The sequence below is a fragment of the Podarcis raffonei genome, chromosome 5, assembly GCF_027172205.1.
Source record: "Podarcis raffonei isolate rPodRaf1 chromosome 5, rPodRaf1.pri, whole genome shotgun sequence".
Classification (NCBI taxonomy): Eukaryota; Metazoa; Chordata; class Lepidosauria; order Squamata; family Lacertidae; genus Podarcis; species Podarcis raffonei.
Genome location: NC_070606.1, coordinates 33,295,965 through 33,309,451, shown reverse-complemented (window position 1 = coordinate 33,309,451; position 13,487 = coordinate 33,295,965). Strand labels below are relative to the sequence as shown.

Genomic DNA, 13,487 nt, shown 5'->3' with positions numbered 1-13,487 from the left:
AATCCATAAACCTCCATTAAAAAGTGGGGGAGAAACTGTGTTGGTGAATTGGTGTAACCTAGTGCAGCTGACCAAGTGAATTATGCAGTTGCAAATCTTAAATATGAACTGTGTTTGGTGTTTTCCCCCTCTTTCAAACAGCTCAATTGCTGGAGGCAAACCACTAACTGTAGAAGTAGCAGGTGTAGAGTACATGAATGATGATCCAGCCATGATGGATGTTCTCTATGCAAAAGTTCATATGAAGGATGGCTCTAACAAGTAAGTTTCCCCGTGCTTTTTTAATTTAAAAAAATCATTTTCATTCCACAAAGTGATTATATATAAATTAGCAAAAGTAATATAATGACTCTTGAGAAGGCTCTCAACCTCTGAGTTTGATTGTTTCTGCCAGAAAATATACCGCAAGATATCCAGGAGATAAGGTTATTGCAACCTCTTTGTAGGTAAAGAAGGGTCTGTAATGAGTTTGCCCTTGGGCTGATAACAAGTAGTATTACTGAGAGAGATAATTATGGAGTATCCACCTGTGCAGTTTCTGCTTAATGTTGATACTTCTGAAAACTAGAAACTGTTTCCACTCTCGTTAGTTCTAATTTACCGTATTTTTCGCCCTATAGGACGCACCCGCCCATAGGACGCACCTAGTTTTTTGGGGGGGAAATCAAGGGAAAAAAATTTATTTCCCCCCCCCAGGTTTGCGCAGCCATCCCCAAGCTAGAAGAGGGAGACGGAGCGCTCCGTCTCCCTCTTCTGCCTTCAGGGACAGCCTCCGTGTCCAGCCTCCTGAGCTTGTGGGGCTGGCGATGGGGAGAAGCAAGCTTGCTTCTCCCCCCCGCCAGCCTCCAGATCAGGTCGGGGAATAGCGGGATGGCGGCGCTCCGCCTCCCCGCTATCCCCCGAGCTTGTGGGGCTGGCGGGGGGGGAGAAGCAAGCTTGCTTCTCTCCCCCCCCCTCGCCAGCCTCCAGATCAGGTCTGGGAATAGCGGGGTGGCGGTGCTCCACCTCCCCGCTGTCCCCCGAGCTTGTGGGCTGCAGGCTGCTGCCCGCAAGCCTTGCGAGCCCGCGGGACCTCCCGCCAGGCTTGCAAGGCTTGCGGATAGCTTCCTGAAGTCTGGAGAGCGAGAGGGGTCGGTGTGCACCGACCCCTCTCGCTCTCCAGGCTTCAGCGAAAGCCTGCATTCGCCCCATAGGACGCACACACATTTCCCCTTCATTTTTGGAAGGGAAAAGTGCGTCCTATAGGGCGAAAAATACGGTAAATGTGTGATTGAAATTCTTACCACTGCTAGCTAGTGGCTGCGTTCACACATATGTGGGTGACCCTGAAAGTGCCCAAACAGTGCATCAGGCTTGTGCACTCCCCCCTCCCATCTTCTCTTTCCATGCAGTCAGGAGCAAGACGACTTCAGCAGAGTTTTGTTTCACTTTTAAAGTGTTAGGTTTGAACCACAGATTCTGATTTAAAACAAACCTTGGTTCATTTTAAAACCCACTTTCATAACCCATGGTTTGGAGTTTGTTTGCTATGTGGCTAGCCATAGGCTTTTTAAAACCAGGATCTCTGATGCACATGGTGGTGCTGAGCCAGAATTCTTTAAAAATGAAACTAAATGCTGCTGAAGTCCTGGCCCCATGGAAGGCCAAGAGAGGAAAGGGGAGCATGGAAGCTGAAAACTTTGCTTGGACCCGTTCAGACTTGTCTAGATGGCTAACCTGCGAGAATGTGGCCCCTGTCTTTTCAATTGACTGCTAAGTCACATTGTTATCACAATTTTGTAATGCTCTTTACTTTGCCTACTTGCAAAGTATGAATGTTCATTTATTTTGTATTCAGTGTTGTTACTACCTTCCCTAAGAAACCAGTTTAAATATAGACCAGGTCATTCCTTTTGTTTTCTTTTCAAATGTATATTGAATGTTTCAATTTATTTATTTCTTCCCTTTGAAATGTATCTGTGGTTTCCTGAAAAGAAGCATCAGAGTAAATAGTTACAGCAAAATTAAATAAACAAGATTTAAATGTATCATTTCAAATTAATCCTCAGCTTTTGTTAAAATAAGGACTACCATGTTTTTATTTGCTTTAGCTTTCTGCCTTACAAGGAATCTGATCCGTAGGATCAGTGGTAGAGACGGGATTTTACAGGTTCAAAGACCAAGTGTCCATTGCTTCATAGCTCTCTCACTACCCATTAACTGGATTCTGTGCTACCAGGACATACATATTTGGGATGATATAAAAGCTAAGGCGCTTGGATTTAATAGATATACTCAATAGATTCCATGAGTTTAATAACTAATAGTAACATACAGTATTAGTTACTCTGATACCTTAAGAAAAGTGACTGACTCTTTCAACACTTAGGATTATAAAATAAGTTCTTGATCCATCCTTTATATGGCAATGTGAGAAGCAAATATCCTTTCTGATTTTTGTTTGCTTCTGAATAGTTGATTTCCCAAAGCATAAGAGTTCCCATTTCCCTCCTTTGCCTTGGTGATGCTGGAGACTGTGTTTAGACTGTGTGGGGTGGGGTGGGGGGAGACAGTGAAATAAGGTTATACTCTGATGGTTCCCATGTAGCAAAGACTTTGTAATTCATTTTAATTTGTCTCATTTCTTTGATTAATTTTATAACATAATAAAGCACCATTTTCACTTGAGCTATTTTGTTAATTTGTTTTAGTATCATCTGTGATGATACTTCTTTCATTTGTCATCGCTAATTTTAAAAGTCACTGATGTATCACCAGAAATAAAATGATGAAGGGCAAAACATAAGATTCAATCAGTAAGACTAGAAATTGGCCAGTAACTGCTTCAAAGGGACAGCTCAAAGCTAGCAGGCTGTAACGTTAGCTCATCAAGGATTGTCAAGCAAATGGTGACCAGAGAGGGAGAGGGAATAACCTTATTACTGTTCCATCTCTGAGTAAGACCTAAAGGGCCAAGGTGGCAACTTATAGCTGGAAAGGGATGAGCTATCTGGCAAATTATGTTGCTAATGGACTTAGTGACAAGATTGTATAAGACTTCCCATTTGTGTGATGATCTCCCATTTTAATGAGCAGAAATGTTTGGTTTTAATGAATGTTCTCTGTCCATGGTGCTATGAATCTTGCTCAGTCCTTTCAAGGAAGAAAACATACTGAAGAGCTACAGGGCTTTAGAAATGTGTTCATCCCCTAGTGCACACATTTAGCTTGCAGTTAGCACAAATATGAATCATCACACTTTTGTGTGGGGAGATTACTTGTACGTTCTAGCAGGGACAAGTTCCTGTACACTTATCAAACTTCCTGATTCCCATATTTGACCTTTCAGAAACATTCAGTTGTAATCAGAACTGGAATTAAACTGATGCCTTTAAGATGATGTAGAACCAGTGCTTTTCTTTTTGGGAGAAAAGTGGGGGAACTCGCCACAAAGTTTGCTTGTTTGTTGCGGGCCCAGTCATAGTGCCACCGCCCCCACAGGCAGTGGCTAAATGTAAGATGTAATTAATAAACTCAAGCAGACAATGATCTGGATTAGAAATGGCCACAACTTTATTGCTTATAGATATAGGTGGCTTTTTGGCTCAGGCATTGGGTATATCTGTTCCAGTCCCCCTGCCATATATATGTGTATATATATATATTTTTCCACTTATAGAAGCAACATAGTTCATTATGACTGATGTCATCAGAGACAGCTAAAATCTCACGGCAACTCTATACAGTTCTAGCTGCTTTGGTCAACTGCTCATTTTTGCGAAGGTGCTCTAAGCTGGGAGCATTGCTTTGCCTCTTTTCTATCACTTTCTGTCCTTCCACTTTTCCTGTGGAAAACCATTATCTCAAGCCGGAGCTGAAATGGTGAGGAGAGCTGCTGTATATGGTGACCTCATGTTTTCCTTCTGTCTGAATTCCATCACTCTGTGCTTTAAATGGCGTGAGGCAGAATAATTCATTCATAAGCACCAGCCTTGGAAAGCATCCCCAGATAAACCATGCAGCTGAGATGTACCGCAGCAGATTAAGCCAAACGGGTTCAATTATGCTTGGCAGTGAATAAACAAAAAACGATGCATCTGACTTGTCTCTAAATACATCTTAACACTTGACTGTAAATGTTTTGGGTTATTCTGGCAATGTTCAGAAAACAAACATGTCCACCCTGTGGCTGTGTGCTGCAGGTTAATTCCAAAATGAATGTGATGTGCACACCCAAATAAAACGATCTTGTATGATGACCTGCCTGTGTACCACATTGTCCTAGAAATGTCTGCATTGTAGGCTAGGGGAAGGTGCTGTATTGCTAGGGTTAAGCAAGGTATCGACAGTTTCCAGCTACATTGTTTTATCACTTCTGTCACTGGAGACGATTAGTGACAGGTACCAGCATGACTTGAAGAAGTGCTTGTGATTCAGAGGTGATTTCTTTATCTCAGACAAGCATCCTTGGCCAAGGTTCTGATTTCCACACTACAAAGTTGTACATGGAACAAGATAAATAGTTTTTAGCATGATATCAAGCCATCTTCAGGTGGGGTCAGTATATTTTTGGTCTTAAGAACATAGTTTTGTCATCTCATCCCATGATTGATCCCTTATCTAGGCTTGCCTTGTATTCTAAGCCCAGTGACAAATGTGACTGAAACATTTTGTTCTGTACTCCAGACCTGCCAATTCCAACTTTCACCACTGATATCTCCCTACCTTGAAGAAATGGCAGGCTGCAAATGCAACATCTGTTGTTTTAGTAACAACAATTTTATGTATTTTCCCGCAGGGTTATGAACATACAATTATGTATCCCATTACGGTAATGAAAAAATTGTGGCTTCCCTTACTTCCTTTCCCTTTCCATAGGCTCCAGCTCATAGCAGATAGACTGACAGATCGGTTTGTGACCTCTGGACTAATGATGAAAGAGTGGGATCGGGTGAAACTCCATGCCACAGTCATGAACACAATCTTCCGGAAAGATCCTAGTGGTGAGCATTTGTTAAGGTCTCCTTGAGGAAATATAGCTACCACTTTGATCTCTGAAATTGTTATATGATTCCTGTGTTTGGTGTTGCTCATTTGTTATTGTTTTGTGACCTTTAGGCAGAAGATAATTGGTTCATGACTCTCAAAAGGAGTAGGGTTCCTTCATTAAGGTTACACAGTACAGAGCAGAGAAGAAATCTTTTGTTAAAACATTAAACACACTGTTTATATCTGGCAGAAATTGGCTCTTTCTTCCCCTTATGTCTGATGAAAGTTAGGGTATTGTATTGCTTTTTAGACAAGACTGTTACTGTCTTCATTCGTATTTCCTGTATCTAAAAAATGGATTTGGTTAATGCTATGTACTTCCAGGCTCCTGCATTGTTTTGTTTTGTTTTAGTGAGAATGACTATATCAGTAAATAGAATAGTAACTGAGTAACTATTGAACTGAACCCTGAACATGCCTTGCGCTAATTCTAACAAACTGCTTACAGCAAACTGTTGTGTGTGGCTATGACAAGGACATTTCCTTAAGTCACTCTGTGCATTGCATATTTTAAGGCCATAAGAACTACCATGCTAAGTTCAACCAACTAACTGTATATCAAGATTTTGTCTTTGATTTTAGCTGATAGAACAAATAGGACACTTAATAGATGTGTTTGTGTGATGTCTGCATCAGAAAATTCAGACTTTCTATCAAAGAGTCCACACAATCTCAAATCCTGTGCCTGGGCTGCACATTAAAAAATATAAAAATTCTTAGTCCACCAAGGTTTTTACTATCCTTCCTGGAAGCAGTTCTCACAGGTGAACAGGTAGCTTGCTGCTTACAAGCCTGAATTACGAACTACTGCTCATGTTTATTTTTAACAAATAGACAACTTCCAAAAGTCGTATTTTCAGATAGCTGGTTTGCACAACATAGTAAGCCAAACTATGGCGTAGTGAGATAGCACTGAAGTTCTTTATCGATTTTAGCTTATGATTAATGAGGAGAGAACCACTGTTTCCGGTTCTTATGATATGCTAAGCTAAACCTTGGCTTAGCTCAGTGCAATGCAACGGTTTTTTCCTTGCTATCATAAGGGCTAGAATTTTGAGGGGTTTTTAATGAAACATGAACACCTCAGAAATCATATTGGTGGTTATATGCTTGTGAGGAGAATATGTAGATTGCAGAGTAACAAAACTCTAGCTAAGGGGTAATTCATCTTCTTGAGTTTGTTCTCAGATACTGGCATTGAGAGATTAGAGACACCTTGTGAACAAGGATGCATTGCCCAAGTGCTTACTTTTCCTCATTGGTTTTAAATATATACTATGCAGAGTGATCAGATATTTGATGCTGGACTTGGTAATTCAAGAGATGAGAGAATGCTTTATTGCTGAAATGTGCTTTGACAGAGCCCTGAGTATTACACTCTAGTTTCCCCTTGGATGATTCTATTACACCGAGCTGTCAGCCCTGCATAATCCTTGCAACAATATTGATGACTGTAGGAATTTTGACATGATACTTTGGGAAATAATTTGCAGGTTTTCTTTCTTGTATAAAAGGTGAGTGCAGAGTTGTATTCCATGTGTGAAAAAACCCTTGTAGGCTGAGCTGTAATTTGATATATTTATTTTGCAGCTGAAGAGCAAAGTAATAGATCTGCAGGCAAATTTTTCAAGGAAAGGGAGTCATTTGATGGACGAAATATATTGAAGGTCAGTGTGAAGTAGGCTTGTTTAGCTTATGTTAAATGACATTCCAGGTGAAATTAAAAATAAATTGCAAACTTGCACCTGTATATTGTATCTATGATATCCTAATTAGCAGGAGAGAGGATGGACTATTGTATGTACTATGTATGTATGTATGTACTTAAAAAGAGTGTGTGTACTAAAAAGAAAGGAATTCAATCTGAAATGCTGTTGGCATGTCTAACATGTGCAAAATGTATAAATGACACTGACATATGGAGGCACATTGACTGGACTAAGTGAGATCCTAATATAGCTATTAAACATGTGATTGCTGATGCATGGGTCCTTTTGGACCCAGAAGAAGGTGGAATGGGGGCAGAATGGGGTGGGGCACACATATACAGATATTGAAACTGTAGTCCAAAGCAGGTAGCCATAGTTTACCAGTGGGAACAAAATGGGAAACTCTGTTTAGTTAGAAATGCCTGCATTTCATTCAAGCATGCAATGAGAAAGGTGGCAATAAGTTGCTGTCCATGCAGCCAAAAGAGTTGTTCATATCTTGGCATGTCAAACCCAGATAGTATTATCCAAGCATAGTTAATTTGTGTGTGTGTGTGTGTGTGTGTGTGTGTGTGTGTGTGTGTGTCAGAAAGACAGACAAAGATATACAATAATAAATACTTAATTGCAACATAGCAGAAAAGGATATTAGCGGTCATTAGGTCTACCTTAAGCTTCTTTTGAGTCTTTCATTCCTTGAACATTTCCCAAATACTTAGATTTTTAAAAGAATCATACATTCAAGTAGTTCATTCATCTCCCACCTGTCCCATCTTCCTGTTTGGCAACAAGTTAAAGATTGTGTCATTTGCACTTCTGTGTCTTGACTTGGCATGCTGATGTATGGAGTTTCTAAGTGGAAAAATACATTAAATTTGATCACCCATGTCTATTATTCATACCACAGCTCTGTGAAATGTGAGACAGACCAGTTATTTTTTAGAAGCATTAATTGTGGGGTTAAAAATTTTTTTTTTACTGTTCCAGCCAATAGAACCATTGGCTGTTTGATGCATGAAAGAATGCTGCTAATTTCCCCCAAGCACGCCTTCTTTTAAAAAACACCATCTTTCTCCAGCACCCCCACATTCTTTCACCACTCATTTGGCATTTCCCTCCTCGTTGCCAACTGCCCAGAGGAACACCCACTGGCACTAATTAAGTATGACTCATAACTGGCAGTAGAGCCCTGGCAGCCTGACCATTGATCAGTGATGCATTCTTTTGAATTTTGCTCTGATAGGCACTCTTGCCCCTGCCATTTTATATTAGTTACATTCTTCTGCTAATTCTCCTTGCAAAGTAGTTTCCTTAGGTTTAGAGACAGAAGCCCAAATGTCAGATTGGTTATGAATGCAGCTGCAGTGACTGTCACAGCATACCAGCTGCATCCTGCCATCCAAATGCAATGTGCTTTACAAACTCACCCATTCTCCCTTACTTCTTAAATTGTAGTCTTTCATTTTTTTTACTTCCAGTCCAGATTTTGTATTGTTGACTTGCTTTTTGCTTTGTGGATGCTTATGCAACCAGCTCAGTGATTGGGGTTAATTCTCCCAGTCGGATAACTTTCAGATTGGTTTGATAACTGAAAATGAGAGCATGCCAGGTAAGAGCAAGCCCCTTTTTATGGAGCATAACCAAAAGAGGTCAAGCAGTAGTATAAAGAAATTTCATTTGGAAGTGGTAATTAAAGTATATTTGCAAACTCCAAGTGGGAACAGCCAAAAAAAAGTGCACAGCTCAGGCACAAGCTGATGAACTTCCTGCAGCAAGTTAGACACAGGCCTATTTTAAAACACTTTTTCATTTTTGTTCTGCTGTGATACTGGACTGGTACCGTATCAGCCACCGATGATAATATGGAGAATCAGTACACCTCCAGTGGCATTTTCTTCCATAATATGCCACTGCAGATAGCCTTTCCAATAACCTTTTCTGTTATAAATGTAGAATTTTTTTTATTTTGCAGTCATTACCTACCAGTGTACATCTTTGAGATCTATTAACTCACCTTGAATTAATTTCATCCACATCAGCACATCTGCCAGTGTCTTCCAACAATTATTTAATGCTTCACAATAAGCAATATGCATATTAAAAATAAACCTTAGGCTTCTGTGCATCCAGACATTTTCCAGCAACAGCCCTGTTAGACAAACAGAAGATCTGTTACAGCACGATCCTGTGCATACTTACTCAGAATTAAACCCGCTGAATCACAGAGCAATCTTCACACTGGCTGGGCAGCCGAGGGGCATGAATGAATGGGGTGGCCACTGCTGCATCCACAGCTTTGCTACTCAACATTGCCTGGGGCAGATAAAACCCTGTTCCATGCTGATGTGGAACTGATGTGGTGACTGTTCCTGGATCAGGCCCGATACCATCAAGTGACTGCAGTGGGGTTAGTTTGGGATTCAGCGAATCTAGGGCCAGTGCAACCACCCCAGCATACCCCATTGGGGGCTTTCTGTGAGTTCCTGCTAGCGATACTTCCACCCCAACCTACACTTTCAGTGGGCAGAACAAGGAGCTCCAGGCTGGAGGAGTGATGCTAGCAGAGCTCTGAGGAGAGACTGTGACAGATTGGGGAGTTGGATTGCAGCTTTAAGTGTGTTATGCCAAGTATGTTTAGGATTACTGCCATACTTTGATCAGTCATTTTGCTCTTGTCAAGATACTAGGGCAGGGTTTCTCAAACTGTTTTTGGACTACAGTTCCTATCATCCCTGACCATTGGTCCTGCTAGCTAGGAATGATGTGAGTTGTAGTCCAACAACAGCTGGAGACTCAAGTTTGGGAAACCCTGTACTAGGGACTTCCACCCCTGCTGGCTTAACTCACCAACCTCATTTACCCCCACCCCGCCAAAGCCACCCTCTCCCCTTCCTTGCCAAAGCCACCTCCCCCCTTACAGCTTGCCAAACTCCTCCCCATTAGATCAGGCTCAATCTTTATCTCCCCTACGCCTAGTGGGCCAAAGTGATTTTTTTGAAGCTGTACTGGGACATCAAAATGAACTGAGGTTTGAAGGGGGAAGTTTATGGGGGGTGGGTGCTGGAGAAGCTGATAGGCAGGTGGGTGCATGCCTTCCAGTGTAACCCCCCTGTGGAGGTTTGAATGAGAAACGTGGGGTGGGGGCATTTGAAAACCTTGAGTAGCCAAACCTCCCACCCCCTCCTCTTAGATTTTGTCAAATCTCCCCCTCACTCCATTTACAATATTCATTCTGGTTTGTTTGGGACTTGAGTACTGGCCATTACCTTTAAATTCCGGAACACCTTAGGATCAGTATATCAAATGCACTGGAGCTTCCTACCTTATGAGCCTGCCTGTTCTGTGAGGTCATTTGGAGAAGCCTGTTTGTGTATCCCACTGATATCTGAGAGTGGGCTGGTGGGAATGTTCAATACAGCCTTCTCCCCTATTGTGTCTAGGCTTTGGATTACTCTGCCTGGCAGATTTAATTATTATTTTGTTCCAGCAGGCCAGTATTCAGTTTGTTTCTCCTTTTTGGGCCTTCTCTTTTGCATGTATTTGTTTTGTATTTTCTGCTATCCCCCTTTTTAGGTGAGTTTTTAAAAAGTGTTTTGTGGTGTATGTGTGTATTTACCATGCTGTGAGTTACACTGAGTGCTTCATATTAAAGCAGGAAGGCAGAATATAAATGCGTTGAGAATAATTACTCCTACTACTACTGAAGAAGCCAGAAGTTAGGCATTAGGATGCAACAGTAGGGGCTCAAGAGGTAAGTCTGTAAGAAGCCAGAATACATGAGGCTGGGAGAATTTTGAGATTAAAGTCTGCTGGTACCTTCCTGTAGACAACACCATACTGACTGTAATAAATATATAGTAGAAAGTAATCTGATAGAAAGGGCTCAGCAGGTGTCGCATGTTTTCAAATGGATGAGAACATAAAATAACTTTTTGCCTGCTTTGAACTCTGCTACCAAATGCCAACGTAAACAGAAATGTTTTCTTGCTTCCAACAATGTTTAAACTTTGGAAAATTTGGGGCAGGCTTGTGGATTCTATGTTTGGACAGCTGCTGATAGTGCTTTTCTATGTGCCATTGTCACCAGAACAACCCAGGAGTGTGATCCTGAAGAGGGCACTCCTAGCTGATCTTAGAAATCATGAAGAAATATGTGAGAGGAAGGCTTTAAGGAAGGGTTTCCCAAACTTGGGTCTCCAGCTGTTTTGGAACTACAGTTCCCGTCATCCCTCATGCTGCTAGCTAGGAATGATGGGAGTTGTAGTCCAAAAACAACTGGAGACCCCAGTTTGGGAAACTCTGCTCTAATGAGTCTAAGCCATTATTGACTGTATGTTCTGAAAGAAGATGTCATCTCTTCCTCCATATGCAAAGTCCAGTATAATGGGATCCCAGTGACATAGAGTCCCCTTTTGTTTAGAGCAGGAGTAGTCAACATATTATGGATGTTGGACTCCCAATTTCCATAATCTCTCACAATTGTCTGTGCAGGCTAAGGCTGATGGGAGTTGTAGACTGATAAAATATGGGGGCTATTGCAGTGTATATCCCCAGGTTTGCAGATTTCCAGAGGCTTTAACTGACAGTGCTCGGCAATAATCTATCCCTTCATAAGATTCCTGCATACACTTAACTCTTGTTTATTTTAAGGATGTATAAAGATCGTAACATAAAACCTCTAAGTGGTGAACAAGAGTGCATAAAAATGCATAAGATAAAATCCATCATAAAACAAAACTACAAAGCATAGTTGGAATGTAGGAAGGTACCTTATATCGAGTTAGATCATTGATCCATCTAACACAGTACAGTGGTACCTCGGTTTTCCAACGTAATCTGTTCCGAAAGACCGTTTGACTTCCGAAACGTTCAAAAACTGAAGCATTTACTTACGGAAAACTCAATACGGAAGCCGTGTGGAATGTTCGACTTCTGAAAAGTGTTCAAAAACCGAAGCAGGTACTTCTGGGTTTTTGGCATTCGAAAACCAAAACGTTCAACTTCCGAGATGTTCGAAAACGAGGTACCACTGTATTGTCTATACTGACAGGGTTTCAGACGTACCCAGCCCTACCTGCCAGAGAATGAGGTGGGACCTTCTGCATGCAGAGCAGATGCTCTGCCACTGAGCTATAAGCCCCTTTTCCATATCAACTGAAAAGCAATGCTGGAGAAGGCCTGAGTAAAAAGGACAGAGTAGTAGGTTTGTCCAATCATCAAGGAAACAGAGTTCCTTACAACTGGTACACTCATGCTGAAGGCTCTGTTGCCAGTTGAAAGCATTACACAGCAAGCAAGGCCTCATCATACATTTCCTTAACAACTGGCCCACTAAGGTTTCCCTTTCATCCTATGGCCTAAACCCAGGGGTAGGCAACTTAAAGCCCGTGGGCCAGATGCGGCCCAATCGCCTTCTCAATCCGGCCCACGGACGGTCCGGGAATCAGCATGTTTTTACATGAGTAGAATTTGTCCTTTTATTTAAAATGCATCTCTGGGTTATTTGTGGGGCATAGGAATTCGTTCATCCCCTCCCCCCCAATATAGTCCGACCCACCACATGGTCTGAAGGACAGTGGACCGGCCCATGGCTGAAAAAGGTTGCTGACCCCTGGCCTAAACCTCACACTTACTTCACTTCCAGTCCACTAGAATGTCCAGGCCTTGAGGTACTCTGCGCCTGTAATGAAAGGAAAATCATTTGGTGTCTTGGCATCTCTGTGTGTTTGGGAAAAGTAAGGGAGATTTAGCAAAAGATAATAAAGTGATAATGGGGTATGATCTGTGAGTACGCTTATCTACAGTTTGTAATCCTCATGTCGGTAAATAGATATAACCTAGATGCAGGACACAGATTTTTCACTTGACACTTAACTTTGTAATGTCATATATTTAAAGTGAAATAGAGGGGAAACTGCCTGGATTTTTTTAAAAAATAGGCTAAAGTAACAGCTGCCTACATAATGCTGAGCAGAGTTAATTACATCCTGATAGAGAAGGGTTTTATGGCATTCCATATTATTGAGAAACTGACAGAGCTTAACTTTCTTAATAATGACCCTCCCAGGCTACAGCCCCATCTCCACTAGTGCTGAACACTGAAAATCAGTTTGGTTATTTTATTTAATTACAATACGAGAAAGAAGTGCTAAGGCATTGTTGAGTTTGTACAAGCCATATTGAGGGGGTCTGGTTGTAATCTGCGTGACTTGGATTAACCCACAATCATATTCTTATAAAAGCTTTCTCCTGGATTCTCTTGTTTTGTCACACAAAATGAGAGCCTAGTCTATGAAGCCGAGGGTGGGGATATGCATATAGGAATGGACTTCGTTCTTAAAGGCTTCCATAGAGTCCTATTGGGTAAAGTAAACTAAGATGCAAACTGGGACTGGATTGCAGGGGACTAGGAAAATCTACCTGTGCTCTGGACATGGGGCTCATGAGTGTATCCTGGTGCAGCTCATTGGCTATGAGTCAGTCGCTTCCTGTGACAAAGGAATGAATTGAAAGATGGTGTGTCAGTAGGGATAGGAGTGGAACATGTCTTGTACTGCAGCTACTTGGGTCACTTGATGCAGGAGTGGGTTCAGCTCTCATCCCAGCAGTGTTCCCACATGCATCTTTTTATTTTAAAATGAGTAGCTGCTGTCTGGTCTTATAGGTAAAAGTACTGTACTTGAGTACACTGTTCTGAAGCCTGCTTCTTTCTTCTGAAATTAGGAGATCCAGTCTCCACTGACAATGTTG

At 41.6% G+C, this 13,487-nt stretch overlaps 1 protein-coding gene across 3 annotated transcripts in view; it reads left to right on the top strand.

Annotated features, from left to right (window-relative positions):
• The window catches only part of ASCC1 (activating signal cointegrator 1 complex subunit 1), a 48,583-nt gene that overhangs the window by 22,204 nt on the left and 12,892 nt on the right, over positions 1-13,487 (top strand). For all 3 annotated transcript variants that reach the window (XM_053388548.1, XM_053388547.1, XM_053388549.1), the window contains exons 7-9: positions 142-261; positions 4,858-4,982; positions 6,619-6,695. In XM_053388548.1, coding sequence (XP_053244523.1) covers positions 142-261; positions 4,858-4,982; positions 6,619-6,695 — 322 coding nt within the window. The remainder of the gene's footprint in view (positions 1-141; positions 262-4,857; positions 4,983-6,618; positions 6,696-13,487) is intronic.